Source organism: Thunnus thynnus, chromosome 13, assembly GCF_963924715.1.
Source record: "Thunnus thynnus chromosome 13, fThuThy2.1, whole genome shotgun sequence".
NCBI lineage: Eukaryota > Metazoa > Chordata > Actinopteri > Scombriformes > Scombridae > Thunnus > Thunnus thynnus.
This window is the reverse complement of record NC_089529.1, coordinates 22,496,618-22,520,301: the sequence shown is the minus strand read 5'-3', so window position 1 is coordinate 22,520,301 and position 23,684 is coordinate 22,496,618. Positions and strand designations below refer to the sequence as shown.

At 39.7% G+C, this 23,684-nt stretch overlaps 3 protein-coding genes across 4 annotated transcripts in view; all 3 read left to right on the top strand.

The window, feature by feature from the left end:
• Positions 1–797: 797 nt before the first annotated feature.
• On the top strand, positions 798–10,060 carry smg8 (SMG8 nonsense mediated mRNA decay factor). The gene is made up of 5 exons (XM_067608652.1): positions 798–1,470; positions 2,712–3,615; positions 4,519–4,664; positions 5,734–6,618; positions 8,173–10,060. Exons 1-5 carry the CDS (start codon positions 838–840, stop codon positions 8,383–8,385), a joined length of 2,781 nt encoding a protein of 926 aa, XP_067464753.1. The 5' UTR covers positions 798–837; the 3' UTR covers positions 8,386–10,060.
• Positions 10,061–13,399: 3,339 nt separating this feature from the next.
• On the top strand, positions 13,400–19,206 carry kcnj15 (potassium inwardly rectifying channel subfamily J member 15). Its single transcript, XM_067608651.1, has 2 exons — positions 13,400–13,654; positions 15,822–19,206. Exon 2 carries the CDS (start codon positions 15,890–15,892, stop codon positions 16,907–16,909), a length of 1,020 nt encoding a protein of 339 aa, XP_067464752.1. The 5' UTR covers positions 13,400–13,654; positions 15,822–15,889; the 3' UTR covers positions 16,910–19,206.
• Positions 19,207–21,175: 1,969 nt separating this feature from the next.
• vps26c (VPS26 endosomal protein sorting factor C) overlaps positions 21,176–23,684 on the top strand; it is a 41,003-nt gene continuing 38,494 nt past the window's right edge. The window contains exons 1-2 of one of the 2 annotated variants that reach the window (XM_067608663.1): positions 21,176–21,390; positions 23,101–23,244. In XM_067608663.1, coding sequence (XP_067464764.1) covers positions 21,334–21,390; positions 23,101–23,244 — 201 coding nt within the window. In that variant the 5' untranslated portion in view covers positions 21,176–21,333. The remainder of the gene's footprint in view (positions 21,391–23,100; positions 23,245–23,684) is intronic. The other variant, XM_067608662.1, reaches the window with a different exon arrangement.

Sequence of the window (23,684 nt, the reverse complement as noted above, 5' to 3'; positions counted from 1 at the left end):
AGTCATTATAGCTCCCACTTATTGTATAGATTTAATAAATGCATATTCTTTATTGCAGTGGGAAGATATTTATGGCAACTGGTCACGTGACCAGTCTTGTCTAAAGGCTTTTAGGTGCAGCATTGAAAGTCTTGAATAACTGATGAGGAGCATGATGGCTTGAAACGTCTCATCAATTCAAAGTGCATATGGACGTGACGCTGCTGCTGTGTTTTTTATTATTTTTCCACATTTTTCTGGTCACATGTGTCTGGATAATAAAATTTAAAAGTTTATCTGAAGCTTTTGTGAGGCTTCACCAGTCTGAGTTAGTCATGTCAAGTGGATATCTGCCACATTTACAGTTTATTTTAGCATCAAGTTCCCTCTTTGTGTTTCCCTGTTGAGCTGCGGTGGAAGTATAGTAACAAAAAGAGGAACTTTGGCACTAAAAATATTGTAACATTGAAAGATATCTACTTGATTTGACTAATGTGGACGGCTGAAGCTTCACAGCAGCTTCAGAAAAAAAACTTTTAAATCCATTTTTGCACAGAAGGAGACTTGTGGATTTTGTCCCCCATCACTTACATTGTAAGTACATTATGAAGGGATCCTCTAATGGTCAGTATGAACAGGAGGAATGATCACAGCAAGAAAAACATGTTTCAATGTTCATTTGGGCTCCTGACTGATGTTTTAAGACAGACTTGAAAAATTGTGAACCTCTCATAAAGTGAAGGATGAGAATACTTCTTCCATCACTGAGTGAAAGTAAATGTTGTATCTACACGGACATTTTAGTTTGCGGACCAGGAAACTGGTGCGTCGTTGTTTTTATTCCGCTGATTTTTCACCATGAAGGAAGCAAACATGGCTCTCCCTGTGAGTGTGGGGACTCTGCTGCAGGCGGACCTCCAGGAGGACGCTGCGTACCGGGACGACGGCCTGTGTGTCGTCGGTATTTTCGGTAAGAGCAACATGCAGGCCGGCCCGCTGAAGGAGTCTCTCATCAACAGTCTGGCGGACAAACACATCTTCTCTCTGTTCGGAGCACCGGAAGAGGACGGCGGCACCGCGGACTGCAGCAGCCACATCCAGGCTCTGTACAGCCAGGAGGACCGGGTGCTGTACCTGCTGCTCTCCTCCGTGTGCGACAGCCGTCAGCTGCTGCGGGCCTGCCGGTCTCTGAGCGCTGGCACCGGCCACTCCGACGCCCACGACTTCTGGAAAGGCCTTGACAGACAGCACTGCCTCCACCTGCTCTACATGTTCTCGGTGTGCCACGTCCTCCTGCTCGTCCATCCCAACCAGACCTTTGACGTGAGCTACGACCGGCTGTTCAGAGCCCTGGACGCCCTGCGGCAGAAGGTCTTGCCTCTGATCCGAGCTGCCATTAAAGACTGCCCGGTGTCCAAAGAGTGGAAGCTGAACTGTCGGCCCTGCCCTCCGCGCCTGCTCTTCGTCTTCCAGATGAACGGCACTCTGAAGGTTGTGTTTCCAATAATGTCCTGAAATATTTACATAAAAATATATGAGCAAGTGTTCATATTTTCTACCCTTTTGACTGTGACCCCAGACATTTAGGTACCCCAAAGCCCACAGATTCACTGTGTTCAATGACTAAACTATGAGGACCTTTAAGGCAGCAGTTCCAGGGGTCCCCAGAAAAATGAGGAATATATTAATTTCACTATTATTTAATTGACTAGAAGTTATCCCAATGAGAGAATGTATAAGAATGACTCTTCTGTTCATAGTTTTCACTCTCTTCACTATTGAACCACCAGTCTACAGTATAGACAGTTATGGATTGACTAAATCTTATCAGATGGGGATCCTTTAGACTACATCTTATCAAATGCAGGTCCGCGGTCTGATGTGTATCAATTTGGAGGTCCGTGACACCAAAAAAATGTTGAGAACCACTGCACAATTTTTCAAGTCTGTCTTAAAACAACAGTCAGGTGGCCATACAGACATTGAAAGAGGTTTTTCTCACTGTAATCCCACTATGCAGTAGTGTTACCTACGTATGTGTATATGTAGGTAACACTACTGCATATTAAATATAGTTTAATGAAATACTTTATTGCCATGTCAACACAGTTGATAGAAATTTGCCTCAGTGCATCTTAAAAACAGAGAAAAAACACACATTAATTAGATAAAACAAGAACAGCAAAAAAGTTATCACATTTATACATTCAAACATACATAATATAATGATTTCCTGCATAGTATCATCTTGTGTGTGTGTGTGTGTGTGTGTGTGTGTGGGGGGGGGGGGGGGGGGGGGGGGGGGGGAGTGCTTTGTGCTGCTACTTACATACTTTTGAGGTGCTTGTTGTCTAATGCTTGCTCTGCTGCTACAAGTGCTTGTGGGTCAGAGTTCAGGTATTATAACAGTCTCATGATATGTGCTGTTCCTGAGGTGAGATGATGTCTTACACTCTTTTCCTCAGTACCTCATACTGCCTAAATGTTGTCCTGCTTGTGATGTGACATGGTAATGAAAAAATATATATGATATGTGTATAAGAATTAAACAGAGCCAACAGGCAAGAATATGTGATTATATTTTGTAACTGATTTAATTTTGTCACTTACTGTAAGTCACAGCCCTGAATGTGCTTTAAGATTTATTACATCAACAGCACTGTTTGCATTAAGCAGTCACACAATAGTCAGCAAGTTTCATATTAACCTCTTTTCTGTTTGTTACTCTGAAGGTCTCTGCAAACAGTTCAGAGTCTGGAGGAAACCCTGACAAGCCCAAAAAGCACTCTCCCAGGAGGAGGCTGCAGCACGCCCTGGAGGACCAAATTTATCGCATCTTCCGTAAAAGCCGAGTCCTGACCAACCAAAGCAGCAACTGCTTGTTCACCGTGCCGGCCAACCAAGCATTTGTTTACGTGATCCCAGCGGTTGACGAGGATCCTGTGGGGGCCTTGCTTGGCCAGCTGCGATCCAACTGCATCTTGTGTGACCAAGACTCCAGCACGTCAGTGGCAGGACCGAGGCGTTATCAGCAGATGCGACGTTCAGTTCGGCAGCCCAGCTACATTGGAGACACAGGCAGCATGTCGATGGGCAGTCAGCTGGTGGACTGCAGCTTGAAGGAATTCCTCTGGCAGCACGTGGAGCTGGTGCTGACCAAGAAAGGCTTTGATGACAGCGTCGGCCGCAACCCACAACCATCACACTTTGAGCTGCCGACCTACTCCAAATGGGTTCAGGTCGCATCCAGACTCCACCAAGTCCTAATTAGCAACACAGAAGAAGAAATATCTGAGCTAGCCACCAAAGTGCAAAGCCAGCTGAAGGTTTTGGAGGGCTTTCTCGATGCCGACACAAAGTTCTCTGAGAACAGGTGCCAGAAAGCTTTGCCACTGGCTCACAGCGCTTACCAGTCCAACCTTCCCCATAATTACACCACAACGGTGCACAAAAACCAGCTGGCGCAGGCACTGCGAGTGTACAGCCAGCATGCCCGTGGTGTGGCTTTCCAGCGCTACGCCCTGCAGGTTCATGAGGACTGCTACAAGTTCTGGAGCAACGGCCACCAGCTCTGTGAGGAGCGAAGCCTCACTGACCAACACTGTGTTCACAAGTTCCACCTACTGCCTCAGCCAGGTGAACACTCTACTACTGTCTTTTCCTCTGCTGAACTGCATCTGGTCAATATAATATGTAATGTAATGTAAAAAGAAATACAAAAGAACATACTACGAGTATCTGCACACTAAAATCGTCCATGTAGTTTCTTTTAACAGTAAAGCTGCAACAATTAGTCAATTAATTAGTCAATTAGCCTAACTGAAAACTAATCGTCAACTATTTTGATAATCAAATAATCATTTTGAGTCATTTTTTATTTATATGTAGGCTGTCCAGTCTAAAGCTGCAACAATTAATTGATTAATGGATTCAACTTTTAAATTAATCAGCAACTATCTTGATAAACGATTAATCATTTGGAGTCAGTTCTTAAGAAAAAATGTCCAAATTATCTGATTCCAGCTTCTCAGATGTAATATTTTCTGGTTTCTTTAGTCCTTTGACAGTAAACTAAATATCTTTGGACTGTTGTTTGGGATAAAACAAGACATTTGAGGACATCATCTTGCTTTGGGAAGCAGTGAACAACATTTTTTACCATTTTCTGATATTTTATAGACCAAACAACGAAAACTGACAGATTAATCAATAATGAAAATAATCGTTAGTTGCAGCCCTAATTAACAGCGACATTTCAGTCAGCCTCAGGCAAACATCCACTGAGTGAAACACAGTAGTGAGAAACAAATAACCTTGATGGATGTAACATTCTGCTGGAAAGTTGATCATCGTACCACTTTCTCATTCAAATAAACACAAAACACAACATAATGTAACAGCAACATCTCTTACAAACATACACAGGTTCTCTATGTGTACTTGCATGTTTCCGTTTGGATATATATTTACATATATTCAAATGGAATGAGGATAAAACCAGTGACACAGACACACAAAATCTGACATTCATTTCTGTAGGAGAGAAGCCAGACGTGGATCGCAACCCTCCCATCCTGAACCACAACAGCAGGGGGCGCTCCACCAGCTCCTGTAACTGTGGGAGGAAACAGGCTCCTCGTGAGGATCCGTTTGACATCCAGGCCGCCAACTATGACTTCTACCAGGTGAACGGTCACACACACCACTCTCCTCTCTCAACAGGTTGTCAGACATCACATGTGCAGCTCTGACGGTGCTGAACTGTCACTTCTAGTTTGTCATTTCTGGTGCTTTCTGCACTGCACTTCCTGGAGATCACCTGTCAGTCAAAGCAGCCAGGACCGTAACATCTTTTACATTTCCTCATGACGAAGTGTATTTCTGGCACTCTTTTCTTTGTCTATAGAGAGCTTCAGTATATTAATTTGATACATGATACAAATCCAGGTACCTCATCAATGCAAATATCATGTAAATCCAGTATTTCCATAAAAGGACTCCGACAATGGTCTGATACATCCACAGACATTAAAGGGCTGGTTACCATGTTATAAACAGAATAGACACATCTCTGGCAATTTTGGTGTATACTGTCACATGTATACTGTCAATTCCATATTGGCCCGAATAAAAGATGATTTTTATTCTTAAAGTGGCATTTTAATAAGTTTGGGTCGTCTTACGTTGTTTATAGTGAGTCTTTTAGAGTCAGTTAGACCTTAAAGTGTTTTGTTAGCCCAATTAAACCTGCAGGAGTTTCTGAAAGCTTGTGTTTTTCTGCCACGGAGGAAATAAATTCATGACAAGTGAAAACCAGTTGAAAGCGTCTTCTGACATCTCTACTACAGAAAAGAATTAGTGCTGTCACAGATGACCAGGATCTCAAAAAGGCAAACAGACAGTCTGAAAAATAAGAAAATAATAGAAAATAATTTAGAACGCTTCCAGGAGCCTGACAGGAGTGAGTGTGATTATGTGACTGATGGACAAGCCAACATTACATAAATGTGGGTTTTATGTTCTGCTTTAATCGTATTATTTCATTTTTACGATAGAAAAGAAAAGGCTTCACAAATGAGGACTCTTTTCCTCCTCTCCAACAGTATCTCAGGGTAACTTTCCCAACAGAACAAGTGTGTCTTCAAAAAGTCAATAATCAGGTCATCTTATAGTCGAGCCAATACAGGTAATCGTTTTTCCACGGGTAAACTATTTCAGTCACACATGTTCTGTAACAGCGCTCTTCTTGAACAGATGCTGGAGGAGAAATGCTGTGGGAAGCTAGAGAGGATTGAATTCCCTGTGTTCCAGCCCAGCACTCCTGACCCAGCCCCGGCCTGCAACCAAGCCCAGCGACTCCCATCTGAGGCGTCAGGCTCTGGTGAGGCAGAGAGGCTGAAGGAGCCAAGCACTGCCCAGAGCCACACACCTGGAGACACCAGCCTCAGCCTGGCTCTCAGTCTCGGCCAGTCCACTGACAGCCTGGGACCTTATGGGGACGGGGAAGGAACAGAAACTCAAGTCCAGCAAAAGAGGCCAAGTCTCGTCGACCGCCAGCCCTCCACTGTGGAGTACCTGCCTGGTATGGTGCACTCTGGCTGCCCCAAGGGCCTGCTACCTAAGTTCTCCAGCTGGTCGCTGGTCAAACTGGGCCCAGCCAAGTCATACAACTGCCACACTGGTCTGGAGCAGCCAGGCTTCCTACCCGGTTCTTCCTTCCTCTTGCCGTGGGACTTGGTGATCCGCTCTCGGTCGGAGGAGGATACGGGACTGGTGGAGCCTCTGGATGGAGGCACCTCCTCATGGCCAGCCCCCAACAAGAGCCTCGTGGGAAAGCGAGGGAGCACCGGAGGGCTTGGCAGGAGTCGCAGGAGGGACGACATGGCTCGGGTCTTTGTGGGCTTTGAGTATGAAGACAGCAGAGGACGACGGTTCATTAGCTCCGGGCCTGATAAAATAGTGAAGGTGCTGGGGCCGGGGGGTGCCAAGGATCCTGCTACCAGGGTGCTAAACACAGACATGCCGCTGTACATCCCCTCCCCTTCCCAGGGCCGCGGCCTGAAGGCTCACTTCGCCCAGCTGACTCGCCTCTTTATTGTGGTGCCCGACGCCCAGCTGGAGGTTACACTCAACCCTCAGGTAAGCAGCTGAAACTGACTCCACTTCCATGACTGCTTTATCCCCAATAGTTGCAAGTATTTCTTCTTTATTGTGTTGTTATTTGGAAAATACAAGGTCAAAGAATATACAAACATTTGGGATATTTCTACAAAAAGCCCATGTCCAGTTTTTTTATATATAAACATGCACAAGAATTAAAAACAGAGCAGTAGTTGCATATACAAGTGTTTATATCTATTCACATACTACTCACCCACGCACCCGTGTGTGTGTGCAACATATACATTTGTGCACTTCTACTTTATTCCATCACCAATTTTCACTTTTAACTTTCTTACACTTGCTCATTCTACACTCACTGTTAGAAATGCAACTATAAACATTAGAGCCAGGGTAGCTTATATTACTGCTATTCATGAAGAGGAACGAAGCATGAAACATTAGTTTAGTCTGTATAAAGTTTGCTCGCTCTGGGTTATAAATTTGATCGCTTTATTCCACAATTCATCAAGTTTGCCTTGTTTCTTTTTGAGTTGCAAGTATTGCAAAGTCAAACAGAGAAACTAAAATAGTCAGCAATTTAGTTAATTATGTATGACTGCCTCATAATTTCAACAGTAATGAGTCTCTATAGATGCATTGGAAACCTCAAGGGAGTTTTTACATTTATTTTACATCTATCTTTAGTGCTATTTGTTGGAGACGGTAATGTTGTTGGCCTTATTTCATCATTTAAAACAAGATGTTAAACTGGGCCTGAGCCCAGCGGAGCTCAGCTACGTCTCCTTCAGTATCACAGTGTTGCCAATGTTCATTTGGCATGAAACATCCACTTTCAGACTCTTGTCTCACGCTGACCGAACAAATGTATGTTTCATCGATTTCCATGAGTAGCTCACAGCAACAGGATCAATAGGTGTGATACTGATAGAGGGGCTGTGTGCAATTTATGCATATGGCACAGCAGCGATAACTTCATTAATTATTTAAATTTTTTGATATGGCACTGGGATCTTATTGTAGACAACTCAACAAACAGGTCAGCGAGTTTATACAGTGAAATCATGGGAAGGAAAAATGATCTGGATGCGATGAGTTTAGCACCATCACTTTTATAGTTTGAGGTTGATTTTCTTACTAAAGTCTCTATAAACAACAGTGTCACAGGGTCATCTGACTGTCTAAAAACAAAAAACAGGTGAAAGACGATCTGAGTTAATAAAAATGTTATGCTTATCTGTGTCACCTTTGATATTTATCCTGCACTCACAGCAGCAAGTGGTGCCACTGTGTTTTTTGCCCTGGGTTTGGCGTCTCAAGTTACAAACAAGCTGCCCCTACTTATTGTTGAAGGTTGAAAAACTTCACAAAGCACTTCACAAAGTTTAATTTTGTTCCCCTTTATTTATTTAAAGGGTCTCTTTACCCAAATTACAAATAAATTAATAAATATAAATGAAAAGGAAAACAGTAGCTAATGGCCTAAATTCAGTGTGAACTGTGGGCTCATAACAGTATCTGAACTGGTTGGTATCATCAGTGATGTCTGTGACGTTTGTTTTTTATTTTCAGGTCCAGCCTGGTCCTCCTCCCTGCCCAGTTTTCCATCCAGAGCAGACAGATTTAGTGTTGCCTCCTGATGGTCTCTGGGTGCTGCGGTTCCCTTATTCCTACTTGACAGATCGCGGCCCCTGTTACCCCCCCAAGGAGAATCAGCCTCTCAATAACTACAAGGTGCTGCGAGGAATCCTGAAGGCCACGACCGCAAACCCTCCTCCACAATGAACCTTAATCCTTTTTATAAAGGACTTCACTTTCTCGGACTCAGTTGTATTTATTTACATCTCCTGACACAGGCTGAGAAAATGTTGTTTTCTGTTGCCTTGCTGCTGGCAGGGTCAGTCCATGACCCCCCCCAGACATCTCGTCTCTCTCCAATGTCAGGTCAGAATTTCCCCAAGTGTGTTAGAAACGAATGGCTGTACATGGACAAACATGGTCCCCACAGACTGAATCCTATTGATTTTGATGAGCTCCTGACCTCTCTGTCTGTTTACTGAACACGTTCATGTTTCCCAGAACAGCAAACCATCCTGAGGTTAAACTTTACAGTTGTAACTCTGAGAATAGCAAAATCATCAGTATGGCTTTTGTTCTAATTCTCCAAATCTGACTGAAGGGTGAAATGAACATCATAGCCTCTAACAGACTGTTAAGATCCTGGTTCAGGCTCTGCTGGGATGTCGTTAAGCATCTGTGTCTGACTGTTGGTTCCCTTGTCAGCAACTGATAGATTGATCAGGTTAAATCGGTGTCAGAGGAAGTTGGTGAGAGAAAGAGCTGTCTGGCTCTAGCCAGGCAGTGATTTCATCCATTTGTCTATTTTTCCATCTACTCCACAAGCAGAAGACAACATGCTAACAATGTCAGTGCAAAGCAAAGAAAAACGTCAGTGTGCCAGCTGCAACTTGTTAGTGACGTGGATCTAGGAATGCCGATGTTGGTCAGTCCACCACTGTCATCCAGACTGAAATATCTCAACGATTGCCAAGAAATTGTATTTGCATTTACACCACCGTCAGCTGTACTTTGTGTTTAGTGCTCATAAGCAAATGTTTGCTTACACACTAAACTAAGATGGTGACCATGATAAACATTGTACCTGCTAATCATTAGCATATTAAAATTATGAGCATGTTAGCAGACTGACATTAGCATTTTGCTACATGACTGTAGACTTGTGAAGTTGTGTCTCAAGACAATGATGAGATTAATTAGTTTCATCGGGTATGTAAATGATTGTCAGGGTATGTTTGGAGTGTGTTTATGTGTTCATTAAGAGTTTTCATCTAAGGCCATGTCCATTTGCTGAATGTAAGTTAAACAGTTACACAGAACAGTAGACTCACTGGAAGACGGGTTAAAGATGGTGGGTGGCACAAGAAGCAGTTTGTTCAATGACCATGTATGTTTCCTTTCTTTTTTCTCCTTCCTGGTCCTCGTGTTGGTGGAAATGTTCGATATATGGGTGCGACTCCCTCAAGTCATTAGAGGAATTATGACCTTCTCATAATTTTGATAATTCAACTCATGTCCCACCTATTAACTTGAGTCAGGCCTGTGTGTAAACACCTCTGGCCTTTCAGTCTTGTATCTTGTGTCACAACTTTGCATATGTTGTTTTCACATTTTATAAGGTGAAGTCCGAGCAGCCAGAGTGAGAAAGAAATGTCAGCAACAGTGAACTTTGCTGCCATTAAAGCAGAAGGCGAGAGTCAATAACTAGTTTGAACTTATGTATTTTGTATCATGTGCATGAAGGCACAATATTATCATGACACTCACATCATTGGTCCACATCCTACTGCAACACTGATCACTACTTAAACATACTGAATACACTGGGAGCTGGAGTAGAACATGTTCTTGTTTTTCTATAAATAAAAATAACTGTTGGTGATTTTGTGTCAAATATTATTTATAACTTTACAAGTAAAATCTATATAAATGAACTAACAATCAGAGCAATCATTTCTGTTCCTCTATCATCTTCACTTCATATAACTTAGATTACATTACGATACTGTTGAGGAAATTATTCAGAAACTCTTCTTAAAGATGCCAAACTTTGTACAAAATGTTGCTCCAAAATGGTGCTGAATCTCTCCCTGACATTGTTTCCTACAGTAGTTCATACCTTGTTACAAACAAGTCATCTCAGTAGGCTGGTGTTGAAATATAAATAAGAATCAAAAGGCAGCAGTACAAAGAAGACTAACACTATAGAGTACAAAAGAGTTTTATTCATCTAAATTAAAATAAAGAGAGAAAGTTCAAAACAAAGGAAATCTTAGAAGTAAATCCTCTGAAATAGAGAAAAACCTCATGTTTCAGGTAGATTTTTACATGCATTGCATTTTACTTTTCTTCCACTAGATGGAGTCGGACTCATTTTGTTTAAACCTGCTCATCATTCCCAAGTGGAGGGTAAGGGTTAGAGTTAGACCCATTTAAAGGTGTACTATGCAGGATTTGTTGGTTGGTGTGTGTAAACACACAGCATTCAGAGTTGGCCCCTCCTCCCAGAGCAAGACAGAGAGAGAGAGCAGCGGTGGTCGAGCGAGAAGCGAGAACAAAGCAGTGAATCAGATAAATAAAACATTATTTTCTGATTGTCTCACAGTGGTTATGTTCTAAAGCATAAATAAACACACCCACACCTCCACACAAACATGCAGAGCTTGTCCGCTGTGGCCTCTCTGCTGTGTGTGTGTGTGTAGCTCAGCCCCCCCCCTCGGTCAAGCAGACACACAGAGAGACAGAGAGCAGAGCAGAGCAGAGCAGAGCAGAGCAGAGCAGAGGAGATGGAGACAGTTGCTACACTATGAGTCCCGACCTCACACCCTGCACGCTGTTATTGGCTGGGGGCAACACACCCACCACTCAAAGGTTGATTCCCAGAAACAAAGAAACAGAAAAAATACACAGCAAGATGTTTTATGCTGGGCACAACAAATTAACCTTTACTCTTAAAAAAATCAGTAGAGGGCTTATCTGAGTCTTTTAATATTGAGTATTTGTGATGATGATTTACAACCAAATCCAGTCAAGAATTTGATTTTTTTCTCCCCTTCACATTACAGCTGTGCAGCATACTGAGACTATGGTAACATTTCATTAATTCATTCTTTTCTATACAGTCAAATGAGAAAACCATTTAAATCAGATGCATCTCAGGCTCTCTGTGATTGTTTCCTTTAATATTTTATAGCATGCTGTTGTATTGCATATAATTTCTGTGCAGAATAGTGTCAGTGGAGCTTTGGACAAGAGTCAAACAGCCTCTTATCATATCCAGTGTGAACTAAATACTGAAGTTCAGGTGCAGTTTTGTGTTCTGCTTCACCTGCAAAATGTCAAGTTGTTTTTTGTTGTTTTGTGTCTTTTTCATTCTGGGTGTCTCGCTCCTGTGGGAGGCGTTTTACATGTTTGTGCACGGAGGGCAATTGTCTAATAATCTGTCCATGATTCCACCTACCAGGCAGAAAAATTACCACAAATACTGATATTGATTTTTCTTTAGTCTGCTTTTATTCTCTGGTGTTTTGCCTTACATCCCTAGAGAAAATGAGAAGTTGTTGCATCCAGCTTGTTAAGACTCTTTTTCTCATGTTGCTTCTGAATTTTTCATTTGTGATGTGAATGTTACAGAAGGTTAAGATCAACAGGCTGAGTTAACTTTACTGCTGGACGATGGAAACAGAGATCAATGTGTAACATACGTTCTGTCGCTCAATGCCACCTGCATTTTTACATTACCGATCACACTCTTGATCCTGTAAGGAACAAGGAAATCAGCTGTTTATCTAAAACCTTAGTGACACACACACACACACACACACACACACAGACTTAGCCTTCGGGAATGTGGGTTATAACAACAAGGTTAATAACAAAGCTAAGGAGTGTGATTCAAGGTCATAAAGTTGAACAACCACTGGTCGAGACTTAAAGAAACACTGCCATTCATTTCTTAATCTTCAGCTGACAGTTTGAACTGTTTTTATCGACTACACGTCAACTAATTAAACTGATTATTACATTTTTAATGACAATCCTGCTTTCAGCTCTTCATCTGACCTTTCCAAACTCCTCTTAGCTCTTAGACTTAAGTTGACACTTCAATTCCTTTCACTGACTACACTAAGTATGACACTTATTGATATTAATTACTTTGTCCCATGTCCTCTGCCTGTTGCCAGATAGTCAGCTTTGCATGGCTGTTGGCGATTCTACTACTTTACTAACAATGTGTTATGATCTACAGTTGTCTTACAACTCTGTGTGGCTACTCTTCGTCACAACTCTTCTGTTTTAGCCCTTGAAGTTTAAGTGTTAGTACACTAATGCCATGTGCCAAACTTTCTCCGCCATTTTTGTTGGTAGTACCACCAACCCCCAACCCCTGAAACAGCAGAACTCTTTGGCAGATGTCAAATATTTATGGTACCATGAGTGCACTTCAGACAGTCAGGATCAGCACTGGGTCTCGGGCCATTTGAACGATGACGAAACTGCTCAGCTTAGGGAAAAAAGTGAATGAACAGCATGGTCAGTGACTACAAATCTTTTAACTAAATTGATTGAAGTCATTCGAATCAGCAGAGTGACTAGGGATTTCTACTATTTACCTGTTGATTGCTGGGAGCAAAGATACAATTATTTCTACCATGATAACTTTCCACAGTTATAAATATTTTTAATTGTAATTATAAATCCCTCCTGTTAATATTATAAACCACTGTGCAGTGTTTTGGTGTCTGATAAGCCTTCAAACTCATGGATGGACCAGTACCCGAAGCAACACACTCCCAACAACACAACCCACTGCATTTTTGAGTCTGAACACCCACTTAAACAGAAAATTCAACTTAATTTTCTACTTCCACTTCAACTTCTTTCAGTGCTTCAAATTTGTTTCCTTTGATACCTTGAACTTCAGCTATTACTGCCACACAAAGACATTTCAAGAGATCCAAATACTTAAACATGCATTTTCCTTAGAATAATAAAAAAATAATTTCTAGTTTCAGTTACAGCATAAGACCTAAATTCAGACCAGCATGCATTTATACTGACACCAAGAGTGTTGCAATAGTCCATAATGCCCTTCAGAGAACCCTTATTAGGCACTGGAAGCAGTAAATCTTGGTGTGTGTGTAAAGCAGCAACAACCATAAAAGGAGCATAACAAACTTAAAGGTTCAGTGTTGTTGTTCCCACCTGTGGACAGGTAGGGGAGGCGGGAGGGGGGGGGTAAAAGCCAACCCACATGTAGAGCAGAGTTTACAGCTCGGCTTTGTCTCTCATCTCTGTTCTACGCTGGATACCACTGTGCCAAAGTTCAGTGCTCACAACACGGGGACAATAGCAGAAAGAAGACACTGAACTAGATGTTCTCTGGCAGCTTCATCTTACCGATTGTGTGTGTGTGACCCTGAGACAAGTGAAGGCAAACACCTGAGACTGTTCAACAAGGCAAGCACAACGGGATGTGAGTACACTACACTTGTCAGATTTATCAGGGAATCAATGATTATTTAAAGTTACAGCAAGTGTTCTTGTGCTCCTGCAATGGTTTACTACGAGGTTAACGTTCAACTTAACATATTAGTCATATTAACAGTGAGAAGAAACAGAAATCTGTAATATCAGTGTGGCTTGTAGACACTGAATTGAGTTTTGTAAAAGTATTTTATTCATAAGTCTGTTGATTTTTATTTGTTATGATGTGATTTTATAGTTTTTTATGTTATTTTGTTGCTCTGCCCTACTTTTTGTCCCCTTCAGAGGACAAATCTTGATGATCAACTTTAAAGGAATATACCAACATTTTTGCACACCTAACCTCAAGGGTGCAACTATATACATATACTCATATCCAGCTGTACTTAAGTAACAGAATTTGTACTTTCACTGCAGTACATTTGAGATTAAAACATTTTACTTATATTGAACTTACTTTCTTAACTTTAAAATATATAGATAAATACTATATAGATTGTGGAGAATCTCCTGTGTCAACATTTTGTCAACGGAGAAGATGTATTCAAATGTGAAAGAGGTTAGAGTCTTTTCTCAGCCTGTATAAAAGCATGAGAACTTCAGATGTTAATTCAGGATTTTAACATGTAACAGTAACTTTATGAGGCATTACTGTATGTAAAACTCATATACTACAGTATAATGAAGTATTTGGATCAGGCTCTAGACCAGCTCCAGCTTTAAAAATGCTCCTTACAGTTTAATACATCACTAATTTAACTTATTAAAGGAACCTTCTGTACTTTTGAATGTTAATATTTGTTTACTTTTACTTTAGGAAAAATTGGAGATTTTTACTTGTAATTAAGTTTTTTTATTATTATTATTATTGTGGTAATGTTACATTTAGTATTTGAGTACTTCTACCCGTGTTTTTTTGCTTTTTCCTATTCTACAGGCAGAGTAGAAAGCAACACATACAACACTTGTTTTGTCTCTTTTGTGGTGCAGGGAATCAATTCCCCCGAAGATCCAATTCCAAAGGAAAAAGTCTATTCCCGCACACACTTATCACCTCTGCATTGATTTATAAGAAAGAGTCAACATTTCAGTCACAATAACCTTTTCTTAAGACGGTCCTTTTGACCGAAACGTCAACTCTTTTTAATAAATCAATGCAGAAGTGATAAGTGTGTGCAGGAATGGACTTTTTTCTTTGGAAGTATTCTACAGGCAGCCATTGATGTCCAATTTATTTCTAGTGTAAAAAGAAACTTTAAAGGGGTTTCTTATAAAATCCATTTCTGTTTTTAGGCCTACTGTTATCCTGTGATTTTTTAAACTTTTGGATGGTAATGTTGTGTAGATTTTTCATATCAAATTGCAGTAATGTAACTTTAACAACAACAAAAAAAACAGCGATAATGTTCACTGTGTTCAGTTTGGTCTATATCTATCTCAAGGAAGTTTCTAGTCTCTGCAAGTTGGTTTTCATACATTATTCCAAAATCTAAAACACTATTTTTCAGCAATGTTACAGGAATATTTTGACACTGGAACAGCACTAATTCGCTCTCAAGCAGCTCTTGCTTTCTCTCCCTCAAGTCATTACTACCACTGAGGAGCCTTTGAACAATAAGCCCCTTAACCAACAGATCTGACTGTAATTTTTCTTATTTATCGTCGTATCAAGCCGTACAGATGGTTGTTGGTTCTGTGTCCAGGTTTTAAGATACATCTGCGGAACAAATAACCGCCCAAATACATCTGAAGTGAAAGAAATATTATTTGTGTTGATCACAGCATTGAAAAATTACATTTGGAAATTCACAGCGTTGTCTGTAAACATGATGAAACTGTTTCTGAAAAGACAAGCAGCTGTTGGGTTTTTCAAATTGATAGGTCAGGACTTTGAGCACCAGATATTAAATTACATTTATCTCTATTGTTGAGACGGGGTGGAGCCAGAAATCTCAGAAACTGGACAAATAAAATCTAAACTATCTGTGTGGCTAGATACTACAAGAGGCAGGTGATAAAATGTTTTTTGTTTTGTAATTTGGATGAGCTGACACCTTAAATGATATTTTTGTGTTAATATTGTTTTATATGTTTAATGTGAAATTCATATAACTCCAGCTGAAATATTAATTATATCTTTTTTGGTCTTTTGTCAGTCCTTCCATTGGGAATGCCAAACTAAAAGCTCAGACGTCACTGTCAGTTTTAATTGACCCAGAGCAACATGGCCATCAGGAAGGCAGGCGTCCAGCGAAGGATTGTGTCCAAAGACGGCCACAACAATGTGCGGATTGTCAACGTGGAAGGCATGGTCAAGCTGTACCTGCATGACATCTGGACCACTGTGGTGGACATGAAATGGCGCTACAAACTCACTCTGTTTGCCTCCACCTTTGTCATGACTTGGTTCATCTTTGGCGTCATCTTTTACTTCATTGGCATGGGCAATGGAGACTTTGAGGGTGGTCTGAATTCCAACCACACACCCTGTGTGGTGAACGTGGATACACTCACTGGAGCCTTCCTGTTCTCCCTGGAGTCACAGACCACCATTGGCTATGGTTTTCGTTATATCTCCGAGGAGTGTCCACTGGCTATCTTCACTCTGGTGGCTCAGCTCGTCATCACCGGCCTGGCTGAGATCTTTGTCACTGGCGCCTTTCTGGCCAAACTGGCTCGTCCCAAGAAGCGAGCAGAGACCATCAAGTTCAGCCAGTCTGCGGTGATCTGCTGGCGCCAAGGCAAGCTGTGTCTGATGCTGAGGGTGGCAAACATGAGGAAGAGTCTTCTGATCCAGTGTCAGCTCACAGGAAAGCTCCTTCACTCCAATGTGACTGCGGAGGGCGAGAAGACCCAGATCCACCAGAGCTCTGTTAATTTCTGCATTGACTCCAGTGGAGAATGTCCCTTCCTCATCCTCCCGCTCACCTTCTACCACGTCCTAGATGAACATAGCCCGCTGGCAGGACTGAACGCGGAAAACCTTCACACTCGTGAGTTTGAGCTACTGGTGACCCTCAATGCCACCATGGAGTCGACTGCGGCCACATGTCAGAGCCGCACCTCTTACATTCCTAAGGAGATCCTCTGGGGTTACGAGTTCAAGCCGGTGCTGTTCAGCACCGCACGTGGCCGTTATGTGGCAGATTTCAACTTCTTTGACAAGGTGCAAGTGAGCAACGACGCAGCCTTCCTCAGCAACAACACAGAGAAGCTAAAACTGGAAAATGATTATAAAAAATAGAGGATAAATGTGTCATTAATGTCAATGTTTGATGTGACTTTGATATATGTTAGATAGGCCCTAATTCAAACATTATTATTAAAATGTTTGACATTTTTATATCATATGGCCCTATTTTTAATAATCACTTTATTTGTATAGCACATTTCATACAAAGATTGCAGCTCAAAATGCTTTAAATGGAAATGTCAAGGATAAAGTCAAATAAAAGATCAATAAAAACAGATAAGAGGAAAACAAAAAACAAAATAAACCAATAAAACTAGAATATATGGATAAGACAATAAAAGGTAATTAAAAGCAGCGGCTGGGTTACAGCAAGAAAGCGGACTGATAAAATATCAGGTTGTACAAATGTAGTTTGTGCTGAAGATTTTTCTTATTTTTCATAATATTACAATGACTTTCTGTTTTTGTGAATCAAATTTTCCAACAGACTTAAAAACCTCAAATGAAATTGAATTTTGGCTTTTCATTTTATTTATTCATATAATCATTTCATCATGAATTTGAATATGTTTTTATTTAATTAAGTACACCAGAATACACCAGAAGTGGATGATGGAAGCCCCATCTTTAGTTCAGTTCAGATCAGATCTTTATTGTCCTTCGAGGGGAAAAAACACAAACACAACATACAAGAGGACATGGGACATTAACCACAACAGTTACAGCAAAAAAAATGATCTGTTCTCTGTGCCTCAATAAAGTTCTGCTGAGCAGTGCAGTCAAGGTTTAGTGCCAATGAAGCGCATTTATTTATATTGGAACAAAGGGGGGACAAAACAAATACAGCCCGTGAAAAATATTGGAACAATTTTTTCACGTGGGATTAATGTACTAACACTTAAAGGTGGGATCACCCAGGCTGATAACCGTAAATAAAATTCAATTGTTTGAGTTTTAATGGAAGGTTTTGGTGTCCCCTAAAGGTCTAAATGCTTTTTAGTCTGAGAATAATTTAGATTTTGTGCCAAATAATGACAAAGGTGGAAATGAGAGTTTAAATGAGAAGATTCATACCACTCTGAGCTAGTAGCCGGTTAGCTTAATTTAGAGACAAAAAAAGCGGGAAACACAACAAAATCCACCTACCAATACTTCTGAGGCGTTCTAAATGACATTATTTTTTGTTTGTTTAATCCACAAAAACCAACATTTAAACAAAAAGTCATGGTTAAACGGTGATTATGTGCCTGATTATTTCCTGGCCTGCAGTTAAAACTAGAGAATGAAAAAAACATATTTCCCAAACTTTTCCCTAGAAAGAAGGAAGATGAGTGGTATACGATGTATTTAGCTTAGCGTAGCAGGATGGAGCAGGACTTTTGAGACGTTGTGCTCAGTGGTTGTTAGTCAGGAAACAATTAAATAATAAAAGATATAATGTGTAATTAATAAGACGGCTTTTTTTGATGGAAGGTGTATTTTTTTATCAACTTTGGACAGATTTATAGGCTCAACATTCAAGAGATTTATTTGTTACATAATTGTACATGTACAACAGCAATGAAATAAAATTGCAACAACTGCAACAACTGTGTGAATATCAAATGTAAAGCAATATAGCAGTGTAAAAATTACAATTAAAATATATATAAAGCAATATACAGGGAACAATAACAGAATATCACAGAATCTATATATACATAATAAAAATAAGGTAAAAATAAAATAAGTAAGAAATAGGTGGCAAGTTATAAACAATTTGCAGAGTGTAAGGGACAGTGGGCAAAAAGCAAATGAAAGTGGTGAGGTATCATTAGGCTAGCAGTTTCCCTCCGTTTCCAGTCTTTGTGCTAAGCTAGACTAACACATTGTATGTCTGAGATGAAACTGTTATAAAGACTCCTCATCTGAAAGTGAACAAAATATCAGACTTTCCTTTAAAGACACTGATAATCAGACTTAATTATATATTTCTGGCAGCTTCAAACCAGAAATATCAGTACCAGTAGTTTGTAAACCGCATTTTGATGAATGAAGGTTGGATAATTTTGGTTGGATGAACAATTTTCAAACTCAGATCAAAGATCAAAGAATATTTCTTTACCTGGAGTGGAGAAGTATGAATCTACAATGAGTCTATGTTAGTTATTATGCTACACATCTACAGGTGCGAGTGCTTCACTGTTACAGAACTTGTAGATGTAATTTTTACTTGTTTAGTTTTAAACAATTAGCATTGACAAATAGGTAATTATGTTTGCACAAAGGGGTATATAATGAAGACTTTAAAGGCTAATAGAAATTAATCTGTTTTGTTTTGTAAATAAATGTTTCTTTAGTAAAAATTACAGTGCTGTGTTCACTTTTTGTCTCCCACTGCATGCTACAGGCCTCAGTCACCAGTGACCCTGCATAGGAATAAGTGGTAATAGACAATAAATAGAGAGATGAATGGATAGAGCTGTTTGAAGGGTAAAACAGGTTCAGCCGCCAGCTCTTCCATCTCAGTTGTCTCTAGCTGTCGGCTTTTGTTGTGGCAACAAATGAGCTCCAGCTCACTGTATCTGGTCAAAACAATATTTTAATCCAAAACAAAACTGATCTTTTGCTAACAAAGAGGTAAAATTTTGATCAACAGGTACTTTATTAAAAACGATTGGCTTAAAAAAATAAATCTGACATTTGCAGTGCTGATGTCAGAGCATCTACAGTCTGTAAATGATATAACAGGCCTCAGCTGTTGTCAGACAAGACCATATTATACAACTCTGTATAACTAAATGGAGATTGCCACCAGTAAGTGATATCATTATTAACTCTATGAACCACATACTCTATTTACTTTACATGATCCTTTCCTCAAAGCAAACCGTCCTCATAATTAGTCATGTAAATTATTAGTGAAGAAGGTAAATACACAGAGTCAAAGAGATTGTACTTTCTTTATTTTGTGGGAACAAACTATTATATTGAATGAACAAATTATTATCTTGGCTGGAGCTACGTTTTACTTCACCTCAAAAATGTTACACAATGACATTTTTAATGCTCTAGTACAAAAACACTGGACTGTATGTTACAGGACACATGACTGAGCCAAAGGAAAGACTATGCAGGTTATTAAATGTGTCATTGTTTTCATCCACAATCAATTACAAAGTCTCAGACAGATACATAAATATAGCTAGAAGTGATGAGAAAATCACCTTAAAGAAAAAGAAGCTTTTTGCACAATACATTGTGGAATTTTGTTTCAAGATAATAACTTGTTGCTCCACACAGAACATCACTTAACAAATAAACTTTTTTATCCATTTATGTACTCAAAAATATCTACAGGCGTCACTGGGACTATTTCTTCTATAGAAAGTAGTTCCGATAAAAATGGTTCACAGTGAGATCTGTTAACTGTTCAGAGCTTTTTTCTGGGAAGAGATGTTGCAGGTGATTTTTTTAAATGTCTTTTTTATACTTAGACACCACAAATGAAACTGTATTTACCCCCATTTTATTGGATTGGGGCCAGAAGACTCAGAGACAGATATCTCAAAACGTTGGCACACAAAACCTTAAATTTGCATAGCCTGACACCACAAGGGATGAATGAAAAGATGTGTCTTTTGTATTTCGGGTAAACCAACCCTTAAAGGCTTTTATAATGTTGTAAAACTGTTTAATGTTGTATTCTTTTATTTTTTATTTTTTCATTTTGGAAAGGACTTACCTTGCCTTAAAGGGAAACTTCGGGATTCTTCAATCTGGACCCTATTTTCCCATCTTTTTGTGTCTAAGTGACTAATGGGGACAACATTTTTTATTATGGAAAGGACCATACAGAGATATAAAACGTTTTCTTTTACCTTTCAGGTCTCAGCTCTTGTAAGATTTCAGAGCCTTGAGCGAGACTTGATTAGACACCATAACAAACAGACTAGATCAAGCGAAAGGTAAAGAAAAATGTTCTATTTCTCTGTATGGTCCTTTCCATAATGTTGTCAGACATGTATAATAACAATCTGAGCCTGTCAGAAAGAAAAACAAGCACTTTTAGTGGGTGTACATTGACGTCGGATTACATTAAAGCCTGTTTTGCAGCTGCAGCACTCTCGCTCAAACTGGACCGATTTCAAAAAATTATTGTCCCCATTAGTCACTTAGATACAAAATGATGGGAAAATAGGGTCCAGGTTGAAAAATACAGATGTTTCCCTTTAACTGTTTAGATTTGTGGAAATTACGCTTTTACTTTGAAGGATCCAAGCCGGAAGCCTTTTCGAAGAACACAGGCTGAGATTGCGCTTTTATTCTGAAGGATAGGAACCGGAAGTTATTCAGCTGCTGCTGCTGCTATTGCTGCTACCGACTGAACAACAAACCAGCTAGTAGATGTTAAAAAACAGTTTGTTTAGTTCATTAATACGAAGGAGCCTTGCAGCAGTTGATTAAACCGTCTGTCTGATGTGTTGTGGTCAGAGATGAGCGTCACTTTGGATATAAGACTGAAAAGGGCGAACAAAGTTTATCATGAAGGGGTGAGTAACGTACGTTAATAACGGCCAGCTGAGCTAACAAGCTGCTTCTGTGTAGCTCATCTTCCTGTCTTGGCATTTAAATGAACTGACAGTAATATAGAGCATTATAAGCACACAAGTTAGCTACGAGGCATCATCCTCTCAGCACATGACCAGCAGCTGATCAGCGGGGTGTTACACTGAAAACTGTGACCCGTCAGATTGTGTGCCGCCACAACAGGAAGAACACAACTGAGTTTACCAAATACTGACAGACTGTTAGCCACCTGTCTCTGCTGTCACAACTATGAAAATGTGTGCTTCTATCTAAATCTAAATCCCAGGAGGCAACATTTATGTTAACTGCTAATAAAATACAGCATGTGATCATGATAAAAAACATTTTAAGTGGCATCTACAGTTCATGTAACGTTATGATACAACTTCTGCTATTACTTGTACCAGTCCTAGTAGTCCAACTAGACCTACTACTTACCCAAAGATATTGAGTTTACTATCATAGAAGAATAAAGAAACCAGAAATATTCACATTGAAGAAGCTGGAATGAATTTTAGTATTTCTTTTTAAAATATGACTCAAGATGAATAATGGATTATTAAAATATTTTGCAATTATTTTTCTGTCTAACAACTAATCGATTAATTGACTATTCGTTGGAGCTCTATATTGGTCATGGTCTGTTGGTCGGGACAAAACAAGACATTTTAGGTTGAATCTTGGGCTTTGGGAAACAGTAATCAACATTTTTCACCATTTTCTGACATTTTGTAGAACAAACAACAAAACAAAAGACAAAAATAAAAAGAAAATACTCAACAGATTAATCGATAATGAAAATAATCATTAGTTGCAACCCGAGTTGCTACTGTAATCACTCTTAATAGGCTACTAGCACATCTCTTACTGATACCAAAGTGATACTAATTATAGTGGTATCATTATAACTTCCACTATCAATGTTGCTTTTGTAGCTAATGCTATAACTACAACTTTTGATACTGTTACTAAAACTGTATTACTTGCAGTAGTGCTACCACCTCTTCTACAATGGCTAGTACTACAGGTATTACCAGTGATGGAAGAAGTCCTGAGATGTTTTACTTAAGTAAAAGTACCAACACTACAATGAAAAATTACTCCATTAAAATAAAAGTCTTGGCAGCAAAATGTACTTCAAGTAAAAGTTCTCACAATGCAAACTGGCCCAGTTAAGTGTTATATGTATCATATATATATATTACTGGAATATTAATTCATATTGATTAATTGCTGTGTATGCAGCATTTTAATGTTGTGAAGGTAAAGCTAATGTTTAAAACTTATACTTTTTGGTAGTCTACTCTATAACAATGCATATTTTATAAACTGATCATATGTTTCATGTGAGGAGGGACTACTGAATGGCTCAAGGGGTCAGCGGGTCCCTAGACCAGAGCGTCTGTTTGAAGTGAAATTAATATGTCTTGTTTAAAAGTCACAGTGCTCTGTTTAGGTAAAAGTAGTGAAGTCTCGATTACAGATTTTGTTCCTGATCCTGATTAGAGTATTTTAATATCAAGTATCTGCCACCCAAATCCGATCAAATACCCGTTTTTGCTTATTGTTTCCTTCATATTACAGCTGCACAGCATACTGATGCTACAGTAACATTTCATTTAAACAGTAAAATTAGTAAAGCAGTTTAAAGCAGTGTTATTGTGTGTGTGCAGGAAACGGTGGCCGGCGTCATTGTGCTGGTGTGTAAGGAGGCGATGCAGCATCACGGCATCTCTCTGAGCATGGAGGGACTGGTGAACCTGCAGCTGAGCTCCAAGAGCGTTGGCGTCTTCGAGGCTTTCTACAACTCTGTCAAGGTGAACCGCAAAACACTCCATGAGTAATGGGTCATCTGCTGTTGAATGATTGCAATGCCGTATGGATGCCGCCCAAATGATTTGATCAAACCTCATTGGTCCTCACAGAGAAATTAGTTTGCATCAGCAGACGTTGTAGGATTTGTCATTGAGGGCAGAAAAGAAGCATAAACAGCAGAATACAGTTTGGTAAAAGAGAAGTAAATCTTTACATGTGCTGAAACAATGAATCATTAATTAGTTGACTGATGAAAAAATAATGAACTACATTTTCATGCGTTGATAAGGATTGATGGAGGGAGAATATTAATTGTTTTTCATATTTTTCCACAATGAGTAAGGACACAAAACAATACAGATAAACACAGAAAACACAAAAATGATAATTTTTTCATTAGTCTCTGTCATACAAATGTTGCATTTCTTCATCAGTAAGTACA